General features: G+C 42.2%; 1 protein-coding gene across 4 annotated transcripts in view; it reads right to left on the bottom strand.

Moving 5' to 3' along the window:
* The window catches only part of HECTD4 (HECT domain E3 ubiquitin protein ligase 4), a 199,788-nt gene that overhangs the window by 51,599 nt on the left and 121,241 nt on the right, over positions 1 to 26,948 (bottom strand). For 3 of the 4 annotated variants that reach the window (XM_068562278.1, XM_068562280.1, XM_068562281.1), the window contains exons 36-52: positions 26,482 to 26,762; positions 26,061 to 26,250; positions 24,986 to 25,067; positions 23,763 to 23,965; positions 22,901 to 23,036; positions 21,915 to 22,097; positions 21,284 to 21,448; positions 20,717 to 20,886; positions 19,693 to 19,808; positions 10,914 to 11,017; positions 9,286 to 9,447; positions 9,022 to 9,170; positions 8,648 to 8,727; positions 6,397 to 6,560; positions 3,761 to 3,998; positions 2,841 to 2,977; positions 2,226 to 2,352 (exon numbers count right to left, since the gene is read on the bottom strand). In XM_068562278.1, the coding sequence (XP_068418379.1) occupies positions 2,226 to 2,352; positions 2,841 to 2,977; positions 3,761 to 3,998; positions 6,397 to 6,560; positions 8,648 to 8,727; positions 9,022 to 9,170; positions 9,286 to 9,447; positions 10,914 to 11,017; positions 19,693 to 19,808; positions 20,717 to 20,886; positions 21,284 to 21,448; positions 21,915 to 22,097; positions 22,901 to 23,036; positions 23,763 to 23,965; positions 24,986 to 25,067; positions 26,061 to 26,250; positions 26,482 to 26,762 (2,687 nt within the window). The remainder of the gene's footprint in view (positions 1 to 2,225; positions 2,353 to 2,840; positions 2,978 to 3,760; positions 3,999 to 6,396; positions 6,561 to 8,647; positions 8,728 to 9,021; positions 9,171 to 9,285; positions 9,448 to 10,913; positions 11,018 to 19,692; positions 19,809 to 20,716; positions 20,887 to 21,283; positions 21,449 to 21,914; positions 22,098 to 22,900; positions 23,037 to 23,762; positions 23,966 to 24,985; positions 25,068 to 26,060; positions 26,251 to 26,481; positions 26,763 to 26,948) is intronic. The other variant, XM_068562282.1, reaches the window with a different exon arrangement.

Below are 26,948 nucleotides of genomic sequence, written 5' to 3'. Positions count from 1 at the left end.
TGGTCTGGCAGCCACCTTTGGATAATCAAATTTCCTGCTGTGCTGTCCACATTTTCCCTCCTCCAAACTGGGAGCAGAGAAGGAGAAGGCACACTTGGCCACAGACATTCAGGATGGCTCTGGGACCAAATGGTAAAAGAAAGAGACATCCTGAGTTAAGTAGAACTTATGTGAAAATAAAGGCACAGTAACCCATGATCATACACAAGAGCTTTCCATCCTTATACTGTAAAGACTCTTTCCCCCTTTCCTACTCTCCCGGAGCAGTAAGAAGTACCAGTCTCCCTCAACAGCTAGTGCCTCCTGTTTCTAAACGCAGCACTGCTTTTGCTGAATTAGCCCCAGGTCTCGGCTTCAATACTATGTTGTGAGAGGGGCCAAGCTAGACTGGGCACCCCAGTTATACCCACGGTGGTCTCCTGACCGACCGCACAGCCCTTCCCACAAAGTAGTGCGTCATTTCATTACCTATTTCCCACTAGCATGTGAGCTCTGGGAGAAGGAAGCACCTGTGTCTTGCTCGCAGGACAGTCCTTAATCCCTAGCAAAGGGCTTGACCCTGGGAGGCACGTGTTGCATGTGTGAACAAGTAAGTGGATGAACCGCTGACTGAATAAATACAACTGAAACAAAGCCTCCTAACTCTGAAAGCCACTGACCTGCACTGGTGCTTCAAGGCATCACACTGATTAAGGGAAAGTCATCTGAAAACAAGATGAGGTCTATTCTGCAGTCTGAAAGGGCATTTTCTTTCAGATGTTGAGAGTGAACGAGAGGAACGAATTCTCTATCTGCAGGATCTACTACAGCAGATCACGTTGCTCCTTTGTTTAAAACCTCCCAAAGGCTCCCCATTTTACACAGAATAAAATCCAAAGTCCTTCCCGAGGCTGCCACTTCTCCCTGCTTCCTCTCATCTCCTTCCTGCTGCTCCCCACTCCCCCCCACCCTCTCCTCTTCAGAGACACTGGCTTGGCCTGGCTGCCGTTCCCTCAACCACCCAAGTTGACTCCCACTCGAGGATCTTCCTAATGTTGCTCCCGCTGCCTGAAACCCTTAGGACAGAAGAAAAAAGAAGAATATTAATTATCTGTCCTGGTTTGGGTCAGCAGCTAAAAGAGGGCTCTGATAAGAGCAGAAAGCAATTACACCATGTCATAGGATGTGTGGCTTTTCCCACAGGTTAAGTATAAACACGATCATTCCACTGTCATAGGTCTTAGCTTTGGGGACAGAAAGCATAAAAGAAAAAAAAAAACCATATATATATACACATGCACACACACAGAGACACACACACACACAGATTAGTCCTGACACCAATCTGAGAAAAAGGAATTACTCAGCTATCACTGGAATCAGGGATTCGGCATATCAGTTGGTCAAGAAATAAAGGTCTTTTGGTGGTTCTTCTCCTTATTTGTTCCTAGTCTCAGTCAGGACAAAAGTTAAGAGGAGAAAAGAGCAAATACTATCTCCTTACACCACCTCTGACTGCCACAATGATGAAAGGAAACCCAACTGATGCTCCACTGGAAGGGCAGCTGTGCCTCTTGGGAAAAGGCATCTCTGCATCTCAAAAAGCAGGTGTTTCACAGATGAGGAGAAGCCTGAAAACAGAAATCAGCTATCTGCACTTAAGACTCCCTAACAATCCACTGTCTGCAGTCAAACTTTGCATTATTCTATGTGCCCAGTGGGAGAAAAATCTCACCATCATCATTGTTACTGTGACATTTAGAACTACATTAACTGAATGCTGACCATATGCCAGACGCTGTTCTTAAAAGCTTTATCTGTATTAACTTGTTAATTTTTCATATACATATGAGGTGGTTACCATTATTGATTCCATTTTAAAGGTGAGGGAAGTCTAGAAAGGTTAAGTAACTCTCCCAAGGTCACAAATCTGGTAAACAGCACAGGTGTGACTTCAGAGCCCAAGCTATTAACCATCAGGCCATCCAGCTTCCTAGTATAACCATGCCAGCTTCATTCCAGCAGCCCATCAACCCAAAATACTGAGTCAAACTGACAAGCAAAGAAAAGCCTGGCAAAGAAAGCAAAAGACCATAGAGTTCAGTAAAGGCCCAAGTAGAAGACATTGTTAAGTCTGGCCCAACTTTAGATGAGCCCCTCTTTTCTGATTTACATCCTGAGTTTCATCTAAACACATCTCTTCAAGTCATGAAGTGAGTTCCCTAGGAAAACATAGAGCACCAGACCTAGTTGTAAAGCACCCTTTATCTGGTCCAGGCCCGATTTCCGCTCTGCTTCATTGCGGAAGCGTCTTCGGATAGTAGGAAAAACCTTGGTCTCCCATGCTTTCACCAGCAGAGCGTAGTGGTCCTCCTGGAAGGAGAAGGCAAACGTGAACAGGGAAGGAACGCCTTGTGCAAGAATCAGTCCTTCCCTGACTTACAGCTCTCACCCTGAGGTCTTCACCCCCCTCAAATGCCAGTGATAGAAACACACCGTGCAGACCACCAAACTAACTACACCCTCAGAAGCCAGGGGAGGCAACAGCTGGCCTGGGGCAAGCTCTTCCTTTTCCTCTAAAGCCATATAAACACTTCACATGATCCGCAACTTTACTGCTGAATTACTATCAAAGTACTTCATTTCTCCAACATCCGGATTGCTACTGGGCAATGGAACCAAACAGATATGGCTATTGATATGTGGTTTAGAAAAATGAATACCCCAGAGCCACTGTTCCAACACAATGACATAACTGAAAGCGTAACAACTCTAGCCTTGCACGCTCAGATCAAAATATTCCTCGTGGCCTGTCCTGGTCACCAGGGAGCTAAGCAAACGCTCTTAAGTGGGGCTCTTACCTGCGGGATGTCATCGTCATCATCGTCATCACTTTCGTCATCTGCAATGGGGGGCGGATGGGGGTCTGGGCCAGAGGTGATGAAATTCTCATAGCTGAGCTCTACTTTATAATGACAGGAAGTGTCACTATCATATTCTGTAACAAAGCACAATGACAGTGAATTCTAGGCAAGAACACATGAACTTCTTACCCTTGGACAGACCAGATTCTCCTAATTTGCGTGATAGAAAGACTCTTAGTTCTCGGAGAAATTTTAAAGCTCAGTGTCAAGGAATAACTAATCATCTATCATTTCCTATTTGGGAATCCTAAATTAGTTTTTATGGGCATAATTCATTCAACTCAGAGAAGACTTTGGAAGCTTCTTCATCATGATAAAGAATTAGACAGACTCTTAAAATGATTTTCAAACCAGTATCTCAAAGGCCAAACATGGCTGCAGACATCTCATTTCGGGAAGCTCACTTTTATTCAATCTTATTATAAAACTTTTCAAATTATCAGGAATGTTTTTTAGTGCACACCTATACACCCATCACCCAGATTCCACAATTAACATTTTATTATTCTTTGATGGCTTCAGTTTTTAAAAAGTTTAAAAAACGATTAACGTTTAAAATTAGGAGATTTTATGTAAAATTCTGGGGCTCTTAGTTGTCTTATAAAAGTAGACAATCTTTCAGACTTGCATTTCCATGTGGCAATATTCTGCTGGCCCTGAGCCGCGGGCAGGCTTCCTGTATGTGGGGGACGCGCTTTCTAGCCTGCCACGCTTCCTCCTGCTCCCAATTTTGTTTCACCGGGCCTGTTACCCCATTACCACTGGGCACTGGGGTATGTCCAAGTTAAATGGATTTATGGAATTAACAGCATTCGCATTCCCAGGAAGCAGTGGGGCCTTGGGAGGAGGTGGCTTACGTTGCTGAGCAGTGGCCACGGCAGCAATCCGGCACGGTGGCCCGTGAGTGCCCGGGTCTGACGCAATACTGGTGCCAGCATCGTTGTCACTGTCAGATGCCATGGCAAAGGGCAGGGCCTCGAAGTTGGCGCTGATCTCCTCTGCCAGGTCGGTGCACAGGTCGGCAGCGTTGCGGTGGGCCTGCCCTTCAGCATAGGCAAATGGGCGGGAGCCAAAGTTAGCTCGCGTCTTGGTGTTCTGGAAAGGAGACCAAGGAAAGGATTTGAAAGGACTTAGGTTTATTTATGCATTCATTTTTAACCCCTCGAGGTGAACTTCACGGAGAGTCTGTGAACCCAGGCAGAGGGGCTGGTGCACCTGCGGACGCCGGCACTTCGAGCTCTGCACGGCCCCCACTGCCCCTCGCCTGGCACTCAAGCTCTTTGCTGCTCAAACGCAGTGACCTTTCTTGTTTCCAGCACTGTTCCTTTCTACCTGATGCCACTGCTCATGCTGTTCCCTTCACCTGGAACATTCTTTCCTCCAATTTTGTCCATTTAAACTGGTTAATATTCCAGACCTGGCTCAAACATCACTTCTTCAGGGTAATGGGGATGTGATCAGATTTGCTTGCTACTTGCTTCCATAAAGTCTACGATTTTCAATCATATTGTGATGATTAATTTTATGTGTCAGCTTGACTGGCCATGGGGTGCCAGATTAAACATTATTATTGCTGGGTGTGTCTGTGAGATTAGCATTTGAATCGGTGGATACAGTAGATGGCCCTCCTCAGTGTAAGTGGGTACCATCCAATCCATTGAGGGTCTGAATAAAACAAGAGGCAGAGGAAGGAGGAATTCAACCCTTTTTCCCTGCACCCCTGCTTGAGCTAGGATATCTCATCCCATCTTCTATTGCCCTCCTTGCATGCAGACTGAATCACACCACTGGCTCTCCTGGGTCCCCGGCCTACAGACAGCAGGTCATGAGACTTCTCAGTCTCCATACTAACAGGAGCCAATTCCTCAAAATAAATCTCCCCTCCCACCTCTGTCTACACACACACACACACACACACACACACACACACACTTTCTCTCTCTCTCTCTCTCTCTCTCGCTATATATATAGCTCCTATTGTGGGGTGTTTTTTTGTTTGTTTTTTTTTTGCCGCACCACGTGGCATGTGGGATCTTAGTTCCCCCGACCAGGAATGGAACCCATGCTCTCTGCAGTGGAAGCGTGGAGTCTTAACCACTGGACCGCCAGGGAAGTCCCCCTGTCCTACTGGTTCTGTTTCTCTGGAGAACCTTGACTGATACACACAGTGTTTATTAGTTTTTGATTATATACATACACATATATATTTATGCAAATGTTTGACTAATGTCTGACTCCTCCAACTGGTTTTAACTTCATGAAGACAAAGACCATATCTGTTTTGCTCATTGTGATTATATGTCCAGAGCTTAGCACAGTACTTAATATATAGTAGGTACTCAATAAATATTTGCTGAATGAATGAACAGGCTGCCTTAAATTACTGACATCTTTAATTCACTGAACAAAGTGAGAAAAGATGCTACTATCAGAAGCATGGTACAGGGCCAGATTCTACAAGATCTTCTAAGTCATTATAGAGACTTGGGCTTTTACAACATAGACATGGGAAGCCATTGACTTGTTGAGAGTAGAGGAGTGACATGATCTAACCTACATTTTTAAGGAATCACTGTGGCTGCTGTGTTGAAAAGATGTGTAAAAGGGCAAGAACTAAGGGGCTGGTAGGGAAGGGAGATAGAGGAGTATTGTAATATGCTACCCAGAAGATAAGGGTGGCTGGGCCATGACTTAAGTGGTCAGATTCCAGATACATTTTGAAGGTAGGGTCAACAAGGTTTGCTGACAGACTGGATGTGGAGCAGGAGGAAAAGAGGAATCAAGGACGCCAAGGTTTTTGGCCTCAGAAGCTGTAAGGATGGAGCTGCCATTTCCCAAGACAAGGAGGGCTAGGGAAGAAGCAGGTTAGGGTATGGGGCAGAGTTAGGCTCAGTTTTAGACATGTTAACTTTGACATGCCAATGGAACATCTATTTCTAAATGTTGCCTAGATGGCTGAATATTTGTGTCTGGAATTTAGGGAGAGATCTGGGCTGGAGATAAGGATTTGGGAGCTACCGGCGTGTAGTAAGTAGTAATGTTTCACGGAACATTAACTGTTAATAGATGCTCCTTTAAAAACAAAAGAGTTCCATGATTAAGTATGTGTGCCGGGATGCTGGGTTAAATAAAGTTGAAGTTTTGAATCTTTACCGAAGGATTCCTCTGAGCGTCTGACATACCAAAGTGACCCAAGAGGGTCACGTTCAAAACTTATTTAACGACAGACTCATTTTACTGCCATTGGAAAGAACACTAGTGTCCCTTGCATTGTAGTTTTGGAAAGACTGCCAAAAGGAAGTCAAAGCAGTTAAGCACTCAGGTTCAATGCAAAGGAAGGACCTACTTCCTCAGGTTTGTTTGTGGTTCCTTCTGTTATCAGGTACCACATGTTATGTCAACAAGGCCACGTTTGGTGTCTTTAATTTTTCCGTTCTTGATGGAATAAATTACTGAGGAGAATTTTGTTTCCTTTCCCAAAAAGATAACCTGCCTTTTTCTGAATGTGAACCACAGGCCACATCCCACCCGAGACATCTTCGAGATACGGTGAGAGGCGCTGCCCGCAGTATGTGAAGTACACTCGGCCCTTGGCTGGCTGCCCTGGAGGAGGAGGCGTTCCCTCGGTTCTCTCCCAGCCAATTCCCGCCACGTCACCTAGGGCAGAGAACAGGACGGAAACACGCTTTTTTTTTTCCTTTTATTGACTATTAACTAAACTTTCAATTTGCAACTGGCATGAGACTACATATCATTGACTATCTTGGCTTTTATTTATTCATGCCATCAGTTACAGCTGAAAAAGAGTACCTTGTATTTATATTTATATAGAGAGAGAGTAACACAATAGAAATAAACAATTTTAAAAAGAGAAGTCAGAAACTGTTTAGAAGAACAAAAATACCTAGTGTCTGAGGTGAGTTATTTACCACAATTACACATTAAATTTAGCTTTTATTTTCCAGGCAGCCAAGACAAAAAGGGAAAACACTGGGTATGATTTTTTAATAGAGGAATACAAGTTTTTCTCTTTTGACACGTACCAGATTACTTATGCATAAAGGTAAAAAGGTAATATTTTCTCAGTAAGTCTGCAGAAGACTTAGAAAGGATCTAAAAAATTATTATTTTAAACTCAACCTACAATGTAAGCTAAACATACACCATTAAATCACATTCTGTCCCCTTACTTACATGTATTTAAGGCATTTTTGCAGGAAGCGAAGATCATATAAGCCAAGTTGCTTTCTGATGAAGTGACTAGATATTGGGATAGAACTTAAAGAACCAAGGGGACCATATCCACCACATGAGCACTACTAGAGGCTGTCTCAGGCAAGCTGCTAGCACACGTAACTTTATAATTAGCCTGTTGTTGTAAACTCTCCAATAAGCGCATGAAGTTCTGTGATTCTGTTTTGGATCAGAGTCTCATATGATTTTGAAACCACTAGGCTGGGCTTCCCAATGGCTGGGGACTTGTCACTGTTCACTATGGCACCCGAAGGGCCCAGAAGAGGGCCCAGCATGTAGGAGATGCTCAAAGAGTATCTGTTGATCAACGGACACTGAAAGTGTTGGTACAGAGATTGGGATCCTGTTGTAAAAAGTGAGTTCTTGATTCATATTCCCACACAGACACATTTCTCTAAGAAAGGGGTAGCATGTTTGCTTGAGGTCTGGTCCAAAATTTTCTCAAAAACTAAAGTATGATCAAACAAAATAACAATCAACTATAACAAACGAATAGAACGCCCACTATGGATCCGCTGCTGTCTCTACTACCCCTCGCTTTGTGCTTAAAGCACTTAAGTACTCAGCTGAGATTACAGAGTTCTGCTCCATAAAGTAAGAGAGAAACAACTTGCCAGGAAGTAATTTCCAAGGCATAACTTGACCATAACTGAAAATACCATGCTCACTGGAAAAGTGCAATTTAATAAATGGCTCCCTCAAGGATAAGCAAAATTACCCCCCAGACTGCTACAAGAAGTTATCTATTGGGTTCAGTGACTTAGTAACCCCTACCCAAGCATCCAAGATCATCTATTATATTTAATAACTTCAGTTTTATCAGAGATGATGCTAAGATGTACTGTCTGAAAATAAGTAGCCAACATGTTCGGCTGCTTCTAATGTCAAGAGGACAGTGCCTATATTTTGCTACTTCTGGAGCAGGTAGGACGGATCCCAATTCATCTACTATTACAGATGAAGTTAGTTATGTGGAGGCTTAAAAAGAAGAGGGGAAAGATTTTCTTTTTATTGAATTGACTATGTGACTGAAACATCTGGGCAGAAGATGTGCTGAAGCTGGACCAGATGTTTAGGCTACCAAGAGCAAAGTCTACAGCATGTATCTTTACCTATTGATAATGTATTTCTTGAGTGCCTCAAGGCGACTGGTAGAGGGTTTTTTTTTTGAAGCTATTCATCAATGAAAAGCTGATGAAAGACCAAATTTCGGAGAAAAGCAAAATCTCAGATTCTTCTAATGATGGAGGAACGAAAGTCAATGTGACTCCTAAGTTACCAGATGGAGGCTTTAATGATAACAGTGCCTCATAAAATGAGAGGTTTTGTGTAAACTAGGGGACAACAATGACAAGTATTTCATTTTCACTGGAAGACAGTGTCCGTTTTCAGTTGCCAAGTTTCATTAATTTTAACCTATTTTGACCCAGACCTGGGAACAACAGAAATACACAGGGTTAAAAAAAAAAAAAAACTCCCACCACACTCACCAGGAGAGAGAGTCACATCTAAGCGAACGCTCTTCCACTGTAATAAACTGGAGCCGTTGTAGTGCACGGCTCGGCCATTGCTGTGAAAAAAACAAAGAGAAGTCAAAGACAAGGCTAATCAGTCAACACAGAGGAAGGTAAGTAGTGAACAGTAGCATGAGAGTAATCAGAAGAGAAATCCTAAGAGCTATTCTCATTCACTAAACGTGAGTATATTTCCAGCTGGTATTTTCTACATTTTTTAGAGTAGAGATTAAAATATATTACTTTAGTTTTAAAACACCCACATCAAAAAAAAAAAAAAAAAAAAAGGAAAACACCCACATCCACTACTTTTTCTTTTTTTTTTAATAAGAGCGTTAGTAGCCACTTACTTATGGAAAAGACAAGTGCCCACTGGATTAGTCCAAGCCCCATCTCTTTTCTCTGCTTCTGTAGCAAAGCCAAAGGAAACTATTGGTCCAGTGTCATCATCACTATCTCCATAGGAAACAATTTCAATTTCCCAGTAGAAAGATGGGGCCTGAAGAAACACAAGAAGTGCGCAATCAGAGGGCTCACTGTGGGCCCTTGAACTTCCTCTTTCTCTCACATTTGAAGGAAAGAGGCAGAAGACAGTATGTCATGTGATTTCTCACCTGAATGGGCAGTGGTGAGGTGGCATAGATAAATGTGCCCCGGGGCAGACCGCCCCCAGCGCTGGGGTCAGCCAGGAAGGTGACAGAAGTGAGGTGCGATGAGAACATGCAGGCTCGGACAGGTGGAAACACTCGTGAGGGGCTCCACGTAATCTCTTTGGGCTGCATTGGGGAAAGACACCCTCATTCAATAGAATTGCAAACACAAAATGGAGATGTTGAGATTTCAAGTGACATTTCTTCTTTTACAGATTTTTAACTTTCTTATCTTGAAATAATTTCAAAGCTACAGAAAAATTGCAAGAATACAGCAACTTTTGTATACTCTTACCTAGATGCACTGATTTTTTGTGATAAAATTCACATAATGTACAATTCACCCAGTTAAAGTGTACAATTTAATGGGTTTTAGTATATTCATGGAGTTGTGCAACCATCACCACAATCTAATTTTAGAACATTTCTGTCCCCCTTAAAAGAAGTGGTACCCATTAGAAGTCAATTCCCATCCTTCTCTCTTTCCCAGTCCCTGGCAACTACTTATCTGTCTGTTTTCTGTCTCTATGGATTTGCCTGCTCTGGACATTACAAGAAATGGAATCATACAATATGTGGTCTTTTGTGACTGACTTCTTTCACTTAGCATAATTCAAGGTTTATCCATATTGTAGCATGTATTACCACTTCATTAATTTTAAAGGCTGAATAATATTCCATTGTATGAATATACCCATTTTACACATTCATTCATCAGTTGATGGACATTTACGTTGTTTCTACTTTTCGGCTATTATGAATAATGCTGCTAAGAACATTCACAGAATGCCAATATTGAACATTTTTGCCTCTTTTGCTTTTTTTTTCCCCAGTGAAACTTGTTTTTCCCCGTGAGTCTGCTTTTTCTTTTGTTTTATTCACTAGTTTGTTGTATATTTTATAAATTTATTTATTTATTTATTTAGTTTTGGCTGTGTTGGGTCTTCGTTTCTGTGCGAGGGCTTTCTCTAGTTGTGGCAAGCGGGGGCCACTCTTCATCGCGGTGCGCGGGCCTCTCACTATCGTGGCCTCTCTTGTTGCAGAGCACAGGCTCCAGACGTGCAGGCTCAGTAGTTGTGGCTCACGGGCCTAGTTGCTCCGTGGCATGTGGGATCTTCCCAGACCAGGGCTCGAACCTGTGTCCCCTGCATTGGCAGGCAGATTCTCAACCACTGCGCCACCAGGGAAGCCCTGTTGTATATTTTAGATCGCACATATAAGTGATATCACACAGTACTGACTTTCTCTGTGCCACTTTGGCTTTTTAGTCACTCTTTCTCTCTATGTATACTTATTATTACGAGATGAACTATAGATCTACAATTTTGAAAACGTTTTCTTTTTCTGTTATTGATAACACAGAAATTATTTACATATCAATGAGTTCTGCTCCCCTGCTTTCGATATTCAGAATGACAAATCAATGTGCTTTGACATTCAAGGATGAGGGCATGTCACTGCAGAGCATACACCTCCAAATGGCTTTGCAAACACCCATTCTCAGTGCCATCAACGTGCTGCTTGGCATTCTGTAATTCTTAAGGCGCGTGCTGCAGACAGGCGGCAGGTGTGGAACACTGCAGAGGGCTCACCTGTCTCCGGTCAGCCTGCAGCGGAGGTGGCGGGGGCCGAGCACAGTCTCGGTAGAGCATCCTCAGCCGTTCACACTGCACTTCCACAACTGCCAGTCGCTCTCCTGGAGGGGGAGACATTGAATATGTGAAAATAAGTCCTACAACTCCTGAGAGGGCTCCAACTCTTTTGGAGTAGGGTCAGAGCAATAAAATGCTTACAAAAGAAGACTATTCAAATTCTTACAAAAGAGCAAATACCCTGAGACATCTTTGCCTACTACGTGTAGCTCAGCAGCAAAGCAATGGGGTCAAGTGCATGGGCTCTGGCATTAGGCTGCCTGGATTCAGAATCTGGCTCCATTACTTGATATTTACCATCTCACTTCCAATATAGGGGTAATAATAGTACCTGTGCCTCACAGGGTGGTTGTGAAGATGAGCTAAAATAACACAAGTAGAGCCTTTAGCCAAGTCCCTGGCACAGGGCAAACACTCAATAAATGAAGGCTCTTATTATCATCTACTAAATGAAAACTACTATTCTTTATTTTTAAATTTATTTTTGGCTGCATTGGGTCTTCATTGCTGTGTGTGGGCTTTCTCTAGTTTCGGTGAGCGGGGGCTACTCTTCGTTGAGGTGCACAGGCTTCTCATTGCGGTGGCTTCTCTTGTTGCGGAGCACGGGCTCTAGGCGCGCGGGCTTCAGTAGTTGTGGCACATGGGCTCAGTAGTTGTGGCTCGCATGCTCTAGAGTGCAGGCTCAGTAGTTGTGGCACACGGGCTTAGTTGCTCCGCGGCATGTGGGATCTTCCTGGGCCAGGGCTCGAATCCATGTCCCCTGCATTGGTAGGCAGATTCTTAACCACTGCGCCACCAGGGAAGTTCCTGAAAACTATTACTCTTATCATCTAAATTGATTTTCTAAAAGTCTATAACCTGTTGAACATCTCCTATGAGCAAGGCACAGTGCTAGGTGTTGGGAAATACAAAGTTAATACGAGCTGAAGCCCCCAGTCTGGGAGAGATAAGACATGTATATGCATACACACATACAATAAAGAACATAGTGCAAGGCTAGAGTGTGTTATTATGTGACATAAGACACAAACACAGGCACAGATGAGTGACTTCATTACAGGAGCTAGAAAGGCTTAATAATCAGATCTCAGAGAAGTCAGAATTTCAATAAGCAGAGAAGGAAGGGAATTCTGGATGGCTTGGCACTGTGAGACTACTCTAGAATAGTCAAGAGTTAGATGTCTCAGGAGTACCTCACATGACACACAAAAAATTCAAAATGGATCAAAGACCTAAAAAACCTATAGCTAAAACTCTAACTCCTAGAAGAAAATACTGGTATAAATATTTATGACTTCAGATTAGGCAATGGTTTCTGAGATAGGATACCAAAAGCACAAGCAATGAAAGAAAATTTGAGAAACTGGATTCATAAAAATGAAAAATCTTTGTGCTTCAAAAGACCCTTGAGAAAGTGAAACGATAACCCACAGAATGGGAGGGAGTACTTATAAATCATATCTGATCAGGGACAAGTATATCTAGAATATATAAAGAACTGTTATAACTCAACAATAAAAAGACAAATAAACTAGCTAAAAACAGGCAGCAAAGCTGAATAGATATTTCTCCAAAGAAGATATACAAATGGTCAATACATATGTGAAAAGATGCTAAACGTCATTAGTCATTAGGGAAAGGCAAATGAGATACCATTTCACACCTACTAAGCTAGTTATAGTCAAAAAGACAATACCAGTGTTGGCTAGAGTATGGAGTAACCAGGACCCTCATACGTTGCTGGTGGGAATGTAAGCACAGCCACTTTTGAAAATGGTCCCTCAAAAAAGGAAGCAGTTCTTCAAGATAAAACATAGAATTGCTGTAAGACCCAGCAATTCCACTCCTATATATATGCAACAGAATTGAAAACATAGTCATATACACAAAAACTTATATATGAATGTTTATAGCAGCATTATTCATAATAGCCAAAAGTTAGAAACAACACAAGTATTCATAAATTGATCAATGGATAAACAAAATGGTCTATCCATACAATGGAAAGGTATTCAGCCATGAAACGTAATGAACTACTTGATACCTGCCACAATACGGACGAACCTTGAAAACATTATGCTAAGTGAAAGAAACCAGACACAAAAGGCCACATACTATATGATTCCATTTATATGAAATGCCCAGAACAGGCAAATCCATAGAGACAGGAAGTAGATTGACGGTTGTCAGGGGCTGAGGGAAGGGGGTGGGGATAATGAATATAGAGGGTTTTCTTTGCGGGGGGTGGTTATAAATGTTCTGGAATTAGTGATGATGGTTGCACAGCTCTGAACGTATTGGGTTGGCCAGAAAGTTCTTTAGGGTTTTTCTGTAACATCTTACGGAAAAACCTGAACGAACTTTCTGGCCAGCCCAATGTTAAAACCCACTGAATTGTACGCTTTAAAATGGTAAATCGTGTGGTATGCGAATTATATTTCAACTTAAAAAGATGTCTTAGGAAGAATAAGATGTAGTCTAATAAAAGTAAACTACAGAATATGTTTAGGATAGTCGCAAGAAAGATTTATTGACTTATACCTAGTACCTACAGACACAAGACACCTAATACAATCCAATGATATGGATTAGACAGCGATCAAAGATAAAATAGTCAAAGTGGAGCCAGGAGCGAGGCCAGGCCATGAGGTATGTGTCTAGTGTTCTTTATTTACACCTGGGAGTCAGGGACACAAGTCTAGATCTGTGCTTCCCAATAGACAAACCAAAGAAGGGGAAACTATTTAGTTATAGATTCATGGAGTCCATTACATAAATGTAAACTGACTAGTCATAAAGAGCCCAATTATTTTTAATAAACATTTTCCAATTAGTTTTGCTAAAATTACTTAAAAATTATTCTGAGAGATCTTATACACAGAATGCTGGATGATACAGTGAATAACATCTGCAGCAGTGTCCTTATAATCAACCAGTAACAAGTGTCATGGAGATACTTCAATGCAGATAGGTGGGATCAGACCAAATAATAAGGGAAAAGCAATTCTTAGGAAGAAGAAAGGGAGTGGGGGCTGTTTGGCAGAGCTGAGGCATGTCTACCATGAAGTAGGCTTAACGTAAGAGGAGATTTTTATAGCATCTAGTATGAGAATAAAAAGCTCCTATGCTGGGCTTCCCTGGTGGCGCAGTGGTTGAGAATCTGCCTGCCAATGCAGGGGACACGGGTTCGAGCCCTGGTCTGGGAAGATCCCACATGCCGCGGAGCAACTAGGCCTGTGAGCCACAATTACTGAGCCTGCGCGTCTGGAGCCTGTGCTCCGCAAGAAGAGAGGCCGCGATAGTGAGAGGCCCGCAAACCGCGATGAAGCGTGGCCCCCACTTGCCACAACTAGAGAAAGCCCTTGCACAGAAATGAAGACCCAACACAGCCATAAATAAATTAATTAATTAATTAATTAAAAAAAAAAAAAAAAAAAAAAAAGCTCCTATGCTACAAATTCAAGAAAGAAAAGGCTGATTGTATTGTACTTTAGCCATAGTAACAAGTAACTGCCAGACCTGGCTGTAAATTCATTCCAAACTATAAATGACAACAGTAGTAACAGCACTTAGGAAAGCCAGCCTCTCAGTGACAGCTCTATGCGCCTGACAATCAGCCACTCAAATCGGGGCTTCAGGAAGGTAACTGTGATGACAACGGGAAAATACAAAGTGCAAGAAGGAAAAGTTTGGAGAATAATGCGGATGCCTAAACACGAGATAAAAAGCACCCGACTTAAAGAGCTGGTAGTGGAGATGAACAGGAAAGAGATAAATTTCAGGAGCATTTCAAAGGAAGAATCAGATATGGCAACTGATTGGATGTGGAAGGACTCAGTGTCTGAGGGTCAGCAATAGCCCAAGCATAACCAAGAATAGGGAATTCAGAAAGGAGAGTGGATTCCAGAGTAAATGATGACTTTGGGTTTAAATGTGGTATATTCATGAGGCTGGGGCTTGCGGGGGGTTCCTTCTATGAAAAATAGCTACCAGGCCTGCACCTCAAGAGAAGGACTGCCCACAGCAGAAGCCATGAAAGCACAAGGAAGGGCAGACAAAGCAAAGAAGGTGGGTCAAGGCAAAACTTAGAGCAGTTTCTTCAAGTGAGCTGTGAGGGCCACTTGCATCACAACTGCCCAGGCCCACCCTTGACTTCTGACTTTTTGGTGGATCTTGGAAAGCATTTTAAACGTGCCTCCCAGAGATTCTTACAAACTTTCCAAGTGTGAGAACCTCTGGCTCAGGGAATGTGTACATTTAGGAAGGAGGGAGAAGAGGAAATCTGAGAGATTCTGCCTTTTGTAAGAGTATAAAAAAAAAGTTGGGCTTCCCTGGTGGCGCAGTGGTTGAGAATCTGCCTGCCAATGCAGGGGACACGGGTTCAAGCCCTGGTCTGGGAAGATCCCACATGCCGCGGAGCAACTAGGCCCGTGAGCCACAATTACTGAGCCTGCGCATCTGGAGCCTGTGCTCCGCAACAAGAGAGGCCACGATAGTGAGAGGCCCGCGCACCGCGATGAAGAGTGGCCCCCACTTGCCGCAACAAGAGAAAGCCCTCGCACAGAAACAAAGACCCAATGCAGCCATAAATAAATAAATAAATAAATAAAAATTTAAAAAAAAAAAAAAAAGTTGAGAACTTTTTCGGTTTCTATGTGTCTTTTCTTCAGTTTCACAATCTGTTTCCTATGCTGTTTCAACCAAGGGATCCAGTTGGCTCCTCAGGAATACTTCTTTCTTTCTTCTTCTTTTTTTTTAGTATTTATTTATTTATTTGGCTGCGTCAGGTCTTAGTTGCGGCATGCAGGATCTTCGTTACAGCTGCGGGATCTTTAGTTGCAGCGTGTGGGATCTAGTTCCCTGACAAGGGATCGAACCCAGACCCCCTGCATTGGGAGCCCAGAGTCTTAGACACTGGACCACCAGGGAAGTCCCCAGGAATATTTCTTTATGAGAAAAAGCTCTGTAGTGTTATCTTCCTAGACCAAACGGAGTTAGGTACTCTTTTCTTTGTGTTAGAGAAGCTATAAAATTTAGCTATGAGTGAGTTAACGTTACAATGGCCAAGTCCGTGGCTTAATTCGTCCCAGATGAAGTAAAATAATAAAAGGAATTCATTGAAAATTTTTTCATTTTAGAGAATCAATATATTATCGCATATACATTTTATGACACTTTCATATATGAAATTTAAAAATCTTGATACATTAAAAAATAAAAATCAGGGACTTCCCTCGTGGTGCAGTGGTTAAGAATCCACTTGCCAATGCAGGGTACACGGGTTCGAGCCCTGGTCTGGGAAGATCCCACATGCTGCGAAGCAACTAAGCCCGAGCGCCACAACCACTGAGCCGGCGCTCTAGAGCCTGCGAGCCACAACTACTGGGCCTGTGTGCCACAGCTACTGAAGCCCGCACACCTAGAGCTTGTGCTCCACAACAAGAGAAGCCACCGCAACGAGAAGCCTGCGTACTGCGATGAAGAGTAGCCCCCGCTCACGGCAACTAGAGAAAGCCTATGCGCAGCAACAAAGACCCAACGCAGCCAAAAAAAATAAAATTAAATTAAAAAATTTATTAAATAAATAAATAAATAAATAATCAAAGAACTCTTTCTCTTCTACCCACCACTTTGGATCTCATTTATTAAACAGCATTTCTTTTGAGCACAGGCTATGACTCCCTAGCAGGCTATAAGAATCCACTACTGGGGCTTCCCTGGTGGCGGAGTGGTTAAGAATATGCCTGCCAATGCAGGGGACATGGGTTCGAGCCCTGGTCCGGTAAGATCCCACATGCCGCAGAGCAACTAAGCCCATGCGCCACAGCTACTGAGCCTGTGCTCTAGAGCCAGTGAGCCACAACTACTGAAGCCCGTGCGCCTGGAGCCCGTGCTCCGCAACAAGAGAAGCCACCGCAATGAGAAGCCCGCGTACCGCAACGAAGAGTAGCCCCCGCTCGCCCCAGCTACAGAAAGCCCACGTGCAGCAACGAAGACCCAACACAGCCAAAAATAAAAACAAATAAATAAATAAATTAAAAAAAAAAAACAATCCACTACTGTGTTGAAAAGTAATTCAGATATAGGTTGTTTTTTTTTTTTTTTTTTGCTGCATTGGGTCTTCGTTGCTGTGCACCAGCTTTCTCTAGTTGCGGCGAGCGGAGGCTACTCTTCGTTGCGGTGTGCGATCTTCTCATTGTGGTGGCTTCTCTTGCTTTGGAGCACAGGCTCTAGGCGCGTGGACTTCAGTAGTTGTGGCACACGGGCTCAGTAGTTGTGGCTCGCGGGCTCTAGAGCACAGGCTCAGTAGTTGTGGCGCACTGGCTTAGTTTCTCTGCGGCATGTGGGATCTTCTCAGACCAGGGCTCGAACCCATGTCCCCTGCCTTGGCAGGCGGATTCTTAACCACTGCGCTACCAGTGAAGCCCTGTTTTTGTTTTTTTATAAATACAGGTAAATGACTCAGCAATCAGCAAACTTGGTCACCAACATTTAACCTCAGAGCTCTTTCTGATAATCTAATAAATGAGTGATTAAGGACTGTTATACTTGACATAGGACAGTATTTTAGAATATAAATCGCTGTGTATAAGCTCATAGTCTTCTCTTTTGTAGCAATTAATAAGCACTTCCCCCACGTTTCTTTCCAACTCTTTCTTACCACAGGGTTCTTTTCCACAGAAAAAAATGGGTTAGTGGGTTATTATTAAAACCATTTGCTCTAAATTATTACGATTCCTGGCTTGTACATTAAGTACCAAAGTTAATTTCACAGAGTAAAACCCCTTTATTCCATAAAATGTATAAAAGATACCCAGAAAGAGTCCTATAGAATAGTAAGTGATTCATTCAGCAAGTTATATGCTTGCAAAAATCAGTCAAATAAGTCTTAGGATGCAACCTAAGCCAAGAATATTGAAAGCAGAGGCAGGGAACTACATACCACAAGTACAAAAGTAAATTATAAGCAAGTATTTAGCATAAGTAATTTCACCCAAGAAGCCTAGCATGCAAGCTCCTTTTCTTTTGTTCTTTTTCCCTTTTCTTGGGGTCTCTCTGAGGGTTTTTTTAAAAATATTTTATTTATTTATTTATTTATTTGGTTGCACGAGGCCTTAGCTGTGGCAGGCAGCATCCTTAGTTGCGGCACATGTGCTCCTTAGTTGCAGCTCACTGGCTCTTTAGTTGTGGCAGGACAACTCTTAGTTGTGGCATGCATGTGGGATCTAGTTCCCTGACCAGGGATTGAACCCAGGCCCCCTGCATTGGGAGCATGGAGTCTTAACCACTGCGCCACCAGGGAAGTCCCTCTCTGAGGTTTTTTTAACAGTTGCTGACTCCACAGAACCATGCTTGTTAAGGGAAGGAGATTTCGGAAGTAAAACAGATACAGAATGAAGACAAATTAAAAAGCAAAAACAAACCAACAGAAATCACTGCCACATGAAAAAGGACAAAAATTTAAGGACAGAAAAGAGATTAGAGAGTTACTGAAAAAAAGCAAACAGCATGAGACGCAGTAAATAATATAGATAACAAAAATGACCAAAAAACAAAAAAAAGGGTAAAACTAAAACCATTAGGGAAGGTAAGGATATCCACTTCTTCCTTACAGTTTATGAAAATGCTAGTACTAGAGCATTGGAGAACTGCTAATCTAATTGTGAACAATTACATTTAGAGTCCTACTATGTCCTTGGGGATAAAGGGTACATTTTCACTTTAAAAACACCCAGGCCAACTATCAATTTACAGGAAATTTGAGGACAAAAGGACACATTAAATGACACCACAGGATATAATCAGCAAAATCCAGACTGTGGGAAACTCTTCAACAAATAAGTTGCAAGGGAAGAAAAGATACTGAGGGGAATTTTTTTAAAAAAGAGATTTAAAAGACAGCAATGAATTATAATAGATGAACTTTATTTGGATCCTGATTCAAATAAACAAATGTAAGAACAAGTATTACTTTATGAGAACTTTAGAAAGTTGAACATTGACTAGCTATTTAATAATATTAAAGAATTATTGTAAATTTTTTAGATGTGATACTGACATTGTGGTTATTTTAAGAGTCCTTATTTTTGAAACACATACTAAAATATTTATGTTTAAAATAAAGGAATATCTAAAAATCTGCTTAAAAATAATCCAGGATGGTGTAGCGTAGATGAAACAGGATTGGCTATGAGTTGATAACTGTTGAAACTAGATGATGGAAACGTGAGGGTTCATTATACGAAAAAAGTCTCTCTATTCTTGTATTTGTTCGAACTTTTCCATAAACACACACACACAGACACAGAGGAACACACACACACACACACAAAGATGGATGTTAGTGTAAATTCTTGATTCTGAATTCAAATGTGGCCAATGATAATAGTCAGAAAGTATCTGCAGCTCTAAGGACAGCTCATACATAATTCTAACTGAGAAATAAAGGCAACTAATTAATATGAATGGGGAAAAGAAAACACTCTGACATAGTGGTCCTAAGGTTAAATTGAAAAATGCTGATTTCCTAGTTGGCATATACTGAAGGTTTTTATTTACATTTCTAGATCTGAAATGAAAGTAAATTGTGGTAAGTGTTGTGTTTATAGTTCAGCTGTTGGATGTGTACATGAAAACAGTTAACATTCCATTATCAAATTATAAATGTGCTGACAAAACTTAACACAATAGGGTAGAAAGGAAAGTAACAGGTACTTACCAGCACTGCATTCCTGGGCTACTAGGTTGAGAACTTCAACAGCTGCTGGACACTGCTGTATGAATTCTTCACAAAATAAGCTGTCTTCTAAAAGCTGGGCCATGACCAGGCATGCTCTTAATGTTAAAAGATTTACAATATTTCAAAGTCATCAATGGTCATTCTCTAAAAAGTCAACTGTGAAAAACATTTCAATCAATTTTATCCTCTAATTTAAACAAGGTTCAAACTCCCCATTCCTCTTGCTTTTTTTCTGAGCTGGACTGGCTGGGAAGTACGTAACTTCTCTTTTCCCCGCATAGTAACTGCTGACACTGCGTGCACAATCGGAAAAGGGAAAAATGGCTGCCATCTCCCTAAATGAAGCCACCAAGTGCCAGGAGAGAAATCAGCACCATCTCGTAACAGCTCTTCCTAACCTGCGCTCCACGGGCAATATTAATGTTCTGGGAAAAAGAGAGGTCCAAACGCTTGGGAAATCTGTATGCTGATCTCTCTCACCTGATTCAAAACACATATTAGAACTTTCTGATAAGTTTCACTGTCAAAAGAAACTTGTTGTTGTTTAATTGTAAATAAACGTATTTTCTTTCCAACTCCAACACTTGTGAGCATTCCCTCATTTTCTCCTCAGCAGTTTGGAAAGCAGATGGACCAGATAGGTACTAATGTGGTCCGAACCACTTTAAAAAAGGCAAAGCTGCAGAAGAATTCCTGTGACAGGACAAAGTTCTTTAACCAAAGCAAATCAGTGGAGCCTTATGTATGTGCTCTATATATCAATCATATTTAGTTTATTTACTTTCTTAGGGAAACAGCTAAACTTTATTTCAAAGTGCAGAAACTGGGGAATGCAACAAAAACCATAGTAAACATAGCACAAGAGGATGGTTTCTGTTACTCAGTTTGGCATGAAGTTCATGCTGCAGACCCACTAAGCCTGGTGCAGAGGGGCCCATGGAAGACCCCTGTCTCTGTGCCTGCACCACCTCAGCACATGAGGGGATCTTTGGAGGGTGCTCACCTTGTTCTTATTTCAGCCAGGAGCCGAACGACTGCCATCACAGGAGCTGACCCATCTCCTGTTGCAGGAAGTGAGGTATGAATAGAGAGACTTCCCTCCTGAGGAAGCAACATGGACTGGACTGCCTGTACTACCTTCTCAGTAATGGACAGTTTATGAAGAGGCAATGCCTGATGGCGGTGGGGGAAGGGGCATGGCAAAAAGTTAAATTCAAGTAGTTAGTTTATAAGAAATGAGGGTGTTATTATCATCTGGAGTTAATTCTCAAAATTTCAGTTAAAAAGAATCAAATCACCATACAGAATTGCAAGCTAGACCCAAACAATTAAACATACAATACACTGTGGAATGTTCCAAACCAAAGAAATTAATTTTGTCATCTAGGTAAAAATTTCCAAACAAATGTTACTATTAAATGATTATGCCCAATAGGTAAATACACGTCACAAGTAAAATTTAAGAAAACCAAGTATTTGTGCTTCTGTACCGTGTATGTGCATTATTACTCATTACAGTACGGTTACCATCTGCAGTAACATTTTAAGATGCATTTAAAAATCACCTTACCTCTGATCTTGGAACACAAAGTCTAGACAATGGAATAGTCAGTGTGTCTGATGCTTGCGACGTCTTTCTACAGTCTATGGGTGGGAATTTGACTGTAGCTATACCTTCCTGTTCATTGATAGAAGCCACTGCTCCGACACTTCCTGATATTCCTCTACCTAAAACCTAGAGACACAGAGGGATTAGCACTACCTACCAGCTCTGATGGTGTGAGCAATTATCTGATGTGACAAGTGGGAAGAGGAAATTTACAGCTGTCATTACCAGCATTACAGTAATAGTTTCTTATAACGCAGATACCAAGCCCTGAACACGAGTTAAAATAATAGGTCCTAAAACCTTACATCAAGGTGATCACAGTATGATACAAATTCAAACTTGCAATTCTAAAATATTGCCAATATTAACACCACCACAGGACACAAGTATTGTAGTTAACATTACACGGTATTGTACTAATATCTGACTAATCTGCAGCATAGTGTGGATTAGAAGTCACGAGTTTCTTAGCTTAAAGGAACAAGGATTTTTGTCCAACTGGGTGGATGATACTTGTCTTAGAGATGAGCAATTAATCAATGGACTTATATACAGGGGAAAGCGATGACTTGGGGAAACGGTGGCTGGTTACCTGAACCTCAGACCCTATCTTGATTGTCTCTTTGAAGCCTCCAAGTGCACACAGTGCGGCGACAGCCTGGCGGGCGATTCTCTGAAGTTTGGCGAGTTTTCTGCCACTACTGCTGCCATTTTCCAGAATGCTTTCTGCATATTTCCCCAATTGTGGAATGTACATCAGCGCACGAGACAGAACCTAAATGTAAGAAGCAGCCCATGCAGCGGGAGATAAAGCTCTGGTTGTTTTGATACTAAGCATGATGCAGTGTCTACAACGGTGCCTGGGTCCCAAGTGCTAAAGGAACTCTGGATATGGGAGGCATGAAATAATTATCAGGTATGACCACTGACATTCTTGGCATATTTGCCTTATGTGATTGGACAGAACTGGAAATACACAACCTCAAAATATGGGAGAATCAAACACTGTTAATAAAACCCCTAGACTAAAGCAAAAATTTATCTGCAGGAAAACCTTAACAGCATACTGCCTACATCTCAACACCCAAGTATCTTTAGGACACGTTATAAGGTGTTCACATCACGAATGACTGGGAAAAGGGAAATTGATTACCAAACCCTAGTTTTCAGGAAACTGAACTATTGTTTGTAAAGATGAATTACTGACAGAGCACTCAGTGTAAATCACACAGAGGCCTCCTTAGGACTTAGTAAGTACACTTAACAAATCCAATAAACCAAGGCTGCATGATTTCCTAATGTTAGTACCAATCGAATACAAGCAAGAAGGAGAAACAAGGAGTGCCATTCTTTTCCTGAGAACACTAGCCTGCCTTCTGTGAAATCAGAACTGGCCGTGAAAGGAGATGTGGGTTAACAGAGTTGAAGCTACTGGATCAAAGCAAATTTCAGGGAAAACACAGTTAACAAGTTTATCTGGCCAGTTTGGGAACTCTCTCTTTGTTAGAATGTCCTTTGCTAGAACAGAACATTAACTCCTGTCTTGCTTCCTCTTTTAAGCAGCAACAGCGTACTAGCCTTCTCTGCTGTCGTGGTCCATATCTGAGCAGCATTTGACTCAGGTGCCATCAGCAAGCTGTGAAGCAAGGCGATCACTTCTGCGGCCATGCTGTTTGCCACATGCCCACTGATGAAAGGTCGGACAGGGTCGGTCCTGCAAGTGTCAACAGGGAAAAGTGTCAGTGCCCAGTGATGGCGAATAAGGCAGACGAGTGGCTTCAGGCTTGGCACCAGATGCAAACATTTTCTAGTTATAAATACTGGAAAAAGTGGGTTTCGGTGACTCCCATTCTTTCTGGTAACTGAAGAAGCCTTGGAAACAATGGACCCTAAACCTTTAACTGTATAAACCATCGTGATCAAGGAAAGGACCTACACTACATCTGCCTCTGGCTGGCAAGCACAGAACCTCACACAAACTTCCCAGGGGCAACACGCATTTATCCTTCCTCCAACTAGAAAGAAGCTTCTGTGTACAGCTGGGATGGTGACAAGTATTGTTTGGATGAAGTAAAGGCAGCAAGGACAGAGTTTACTATTTCTACTCTCAAAAAAACTATAGTTGGTGCTCCTGGTGGTGGCCTTTCTCAGAAAAACTATAGTTGGTGCTCCTGGTGGTGGCCTTTCTCCTGCCACAGATGTCCACTCAGCCTGGAGTTCCTCCCTATCCGTCCCTCACAACCTCGGACCCACCTGGATGGTCACCACTTTCTAACTTGACTTTGAGAACAACTACTACAACGGATGGGTATTTTAAGCCCTCAGATCTCATTTCCAGCAGGTCAAGGGGAGGATATAAAATTAAAACCCTCAAAACAAATCCTTTACAAAGTAAGTCTGAGAAGAGTGCAGACAGCTTCCACCCTGTGAAAGGTTTTACCTGGCAAGTTCAGAGTTCCTCTCTCGGCAAATGGAAGTTTGGGCGGTTTTCTTCTTGTCCCCTGTGGACAGTCCACTCACAGTCTCTGGGTTGAGCGACTCCACGGGTGGCCCGACGCTGACGATGAGGCCTGACTGTGCCCACTTGGTTGCTTTTCGCAGAGCAGCTGCCGCCTCTTCTGTAATCACCTCACAGCAGCCACCCTGGGGATCAGATTGAAGACATTCATGATATTCTTTTCGCTCTTCTCAGCACTATACTTTAAAAAAATCTGTTTCCCCTAATCCAGGCTCATTTTTATAAATTCGTATATTAAAATATTATATGTAGAAAGTTAAATCTCCGCAAACATCCTTTGTCCTCACCCAGTCAGAGATCACTGTTAGTCCTCTAGAATTTTTTCCATGCAGATTCTGACATACATAATCATAGGCCACGCTACACAGTTTTCATTTCTTTTTTATCAGTTATCAAAACATCATGAATTTTTATAATTGATATGAACCTGATACCATAAAATATCGTGAATATCCACGTCTATATATTTAGACCTACCTGATTATTTTTATAGTTGTACAGTATTTCATTATAGGAATGTAATAATTTCTTTAACAAATCCCCTATTTATGGGTACACAGATTCTACTTTGTTTTTTACAAACAGAACTGCCAAGGACAGGCTTGTCTCTGGATACTTGAAAATGCCTATTTACCCTCACCTTGGCAATAATGGGTACCATCGATCTTAACATTATCAGTGCGACAGGTAAAAATGATAACACTACTGTTGTTTTATTACTCCCCTTTAATTATTTATCGTGTAATCTGTGAGCCTGAGCATATTTTTATATTTTCATGGGCTGTTTTGTCTTTATTTCTTATTATCTATTATTATTACTCTTTTAATCTTTCACCCTATGGTCACTTCTTTTTTTTTTTTTTTTTGATCACTTTTAAAGAATTTTTAGGCTGTAGAACTTTCTTGACAGAGCTAAGAAAATTTCTAGGTCAAAACCAAGAGTTCTCTTCTACATTTCAGCGTTAATGATACATTGATTTTGACTAGTTCTCTTGAAAATGGCCTCAGTTAAGCCACTGTCTTCAATTTCTCACCCTGTGGTAACTTGAAATTTTTTTAAAACATTTCTCCTGACAACCTGAAGCCTGGCACATGTTCTTCGACTGTGGGTCTTGGCGGAGCAGCCTCCTCCATATTGGGGTTACCTTTGTCATGTCTCGGTCCATTTTCACGACTTTCTCCATGTTGGCACCAGTACCAAGTCGGAAGGGCCGTCCTTCTGAGCTACTAAAATGGGAAGGTAGAGAGAGGCAATGATTTTTACAGGCATGGTCACAGGTTGGGGAGGCCTCAGTGAGTGATCTAAATCCCACAGTGAGGGGATTTTAACAACAGCCTGGATTGCTGCCTTGGTGTGAATGACGGGATCTTCCTTTCTAATAATTCAGCTCCCCCTGCCTCCTAAACCTGGCTCTCAAAAAAATCTTTCACCAAATTTGTACTATGACGTTTCACAGTGCCCAGGAATGTTCCTTGGAAGTTTCTTCATCTATGTGCTGACTTGCCCTGACCCCGCTTAGTCTATGCCAACAGCCTGGTAGTACTTTCGGTTGCCATGATGGCAGACAAGGGATCCAATTATGAGGATGACACCATCATTCAATCATTTATTTGAAGAGAGGACTCTTTCATCTGAGACATAAACACCTCTCCTAAATTCCCTTGTGCTCTGTGGGACCTTCTCGTTGTCCTGGATTCCAGTGACAGGGCCCTGTAGATTTGTAATCTTTGGACAGTAATTATATATTTTTACTTCCTTGTTGAGCAATCATACCATTCATCCTTCGATTAAATAAAGCTATAAAAAAGTTTCTTATTTCTTCACCTCACAGTCAATGGTATCCCTAAATTTACTGATGGCTGAAGGATGCCAAAAACTGAAAACCAAGCTGCATTATTCCTTCTCAAAGCCCAGGTCACACTATAGACTCCTCGTAGGACACAAATGATACATTCTCAACAGGATTTTCACTCTGTTGGGTCTGGAGAGACAGTACCGAGTTGTGGTTAAAAGTTTGGGTTCTGCGTCAGAGGGACCTGCATTTATATTTCAGCTCTGCCTCAGTTTCTCCGTATGTAATGACAGGGATGATAGTAACATTGATTACCTCTTAGGGGTGTTAAGAGGTCTGAGACAGTTGATACCTGCAAGGGGCTTACTCAGCACAGTGCCTGCGACATGGCTAGTGCTTGATGGCATGTAGCTATTACAATCATCACCTTAGTAATGGTTGGAGAACTTCATGGGATGACTGGTCTTCCCGCTTATGGATAAAGATAGAGAGCTTGCCATCCACTGCTTCACTCTCTTCTCCAGGGTCTTTATCTCCTTTTAAGGAACTCTTGGGGCTGGTTTTTGTCAACGTGGTGTCAGGTTCGGAAGCGGTTGGAGAAAGGACTGTCTGACATCCTTTAAGCAAATAGAAAAATTGCAAAGTTGTTTGTGCGGCTCCCCTGTATAAGGAAAGCACTGGCTTTGGAATCTCTCTTCCTCCCTCTCTCCCGCTCTGTCCCTTCTCCGCTCTCTCTCCCTTTTATCACAGGAAGCACAGCTGCAGTTGTGGACAAGGGAAAGCTCGGTCTGACCGTCCACAGGAAGTGAGCGCCTCAGTGCCATTCTTCCGTCCAGGAGGCTACTCACCTGGGACCACGTAATCTGCTAGCTTTGCTAAGAGCAACGAGGCGATCTTGGACGCTGGGTCGCTGGGATCCTCTTGCTCGCTATTTAGGGAGGGGACAGAGTAGCTCCAGGGTGGGAGCTCCACATTCCCACAGTCTTCTACGCTCATCAGCGGGAGTGCCGCCCGGCACAGCTGAAGAATGATAAGAACCAGCTTTGGGGATGGGCGTTGGTCAAGCAGCAGGGAGAGGAGTTTGGACACACAAGCTGGCTGGCTCAGGATGGCTTTACCTATGTGACTCCTGCAAAAGGAGGAAGAAAAGGTCCACAATGCTGAGAATGTTATCTACAGAAATTCAGAAGCAAAAGTTCCCTAAATGAGGTTAAACAAACTGATGACTTCATATTTAATGAGGAAGACACAGATTTGGCAATATGTTTGTATGAAGGAGAATTAAGGGTTTTTGTAAACATCTGATGAAAGCTCA

Source organism: Eschrichtius robustus, chromosome 14, assembly GCF_028021215.1.
Source record: "Eschrichtius robustus isolate mEscRob2 chromosome 14, mEscRob2.pri, whole genome shotgun sequence".
NCBI lineage: Eukaryota > Metazoa > Chordata > Mammalia > Artiodactyla > Eschrichtiidae > Eschrichtius > Eschrichtius robustus.
The sequence above is the reverse complement of the archived record's forward strand: the minus strand, read 5'-3'. Positions and strand labels throughout refer to the sequence as shown.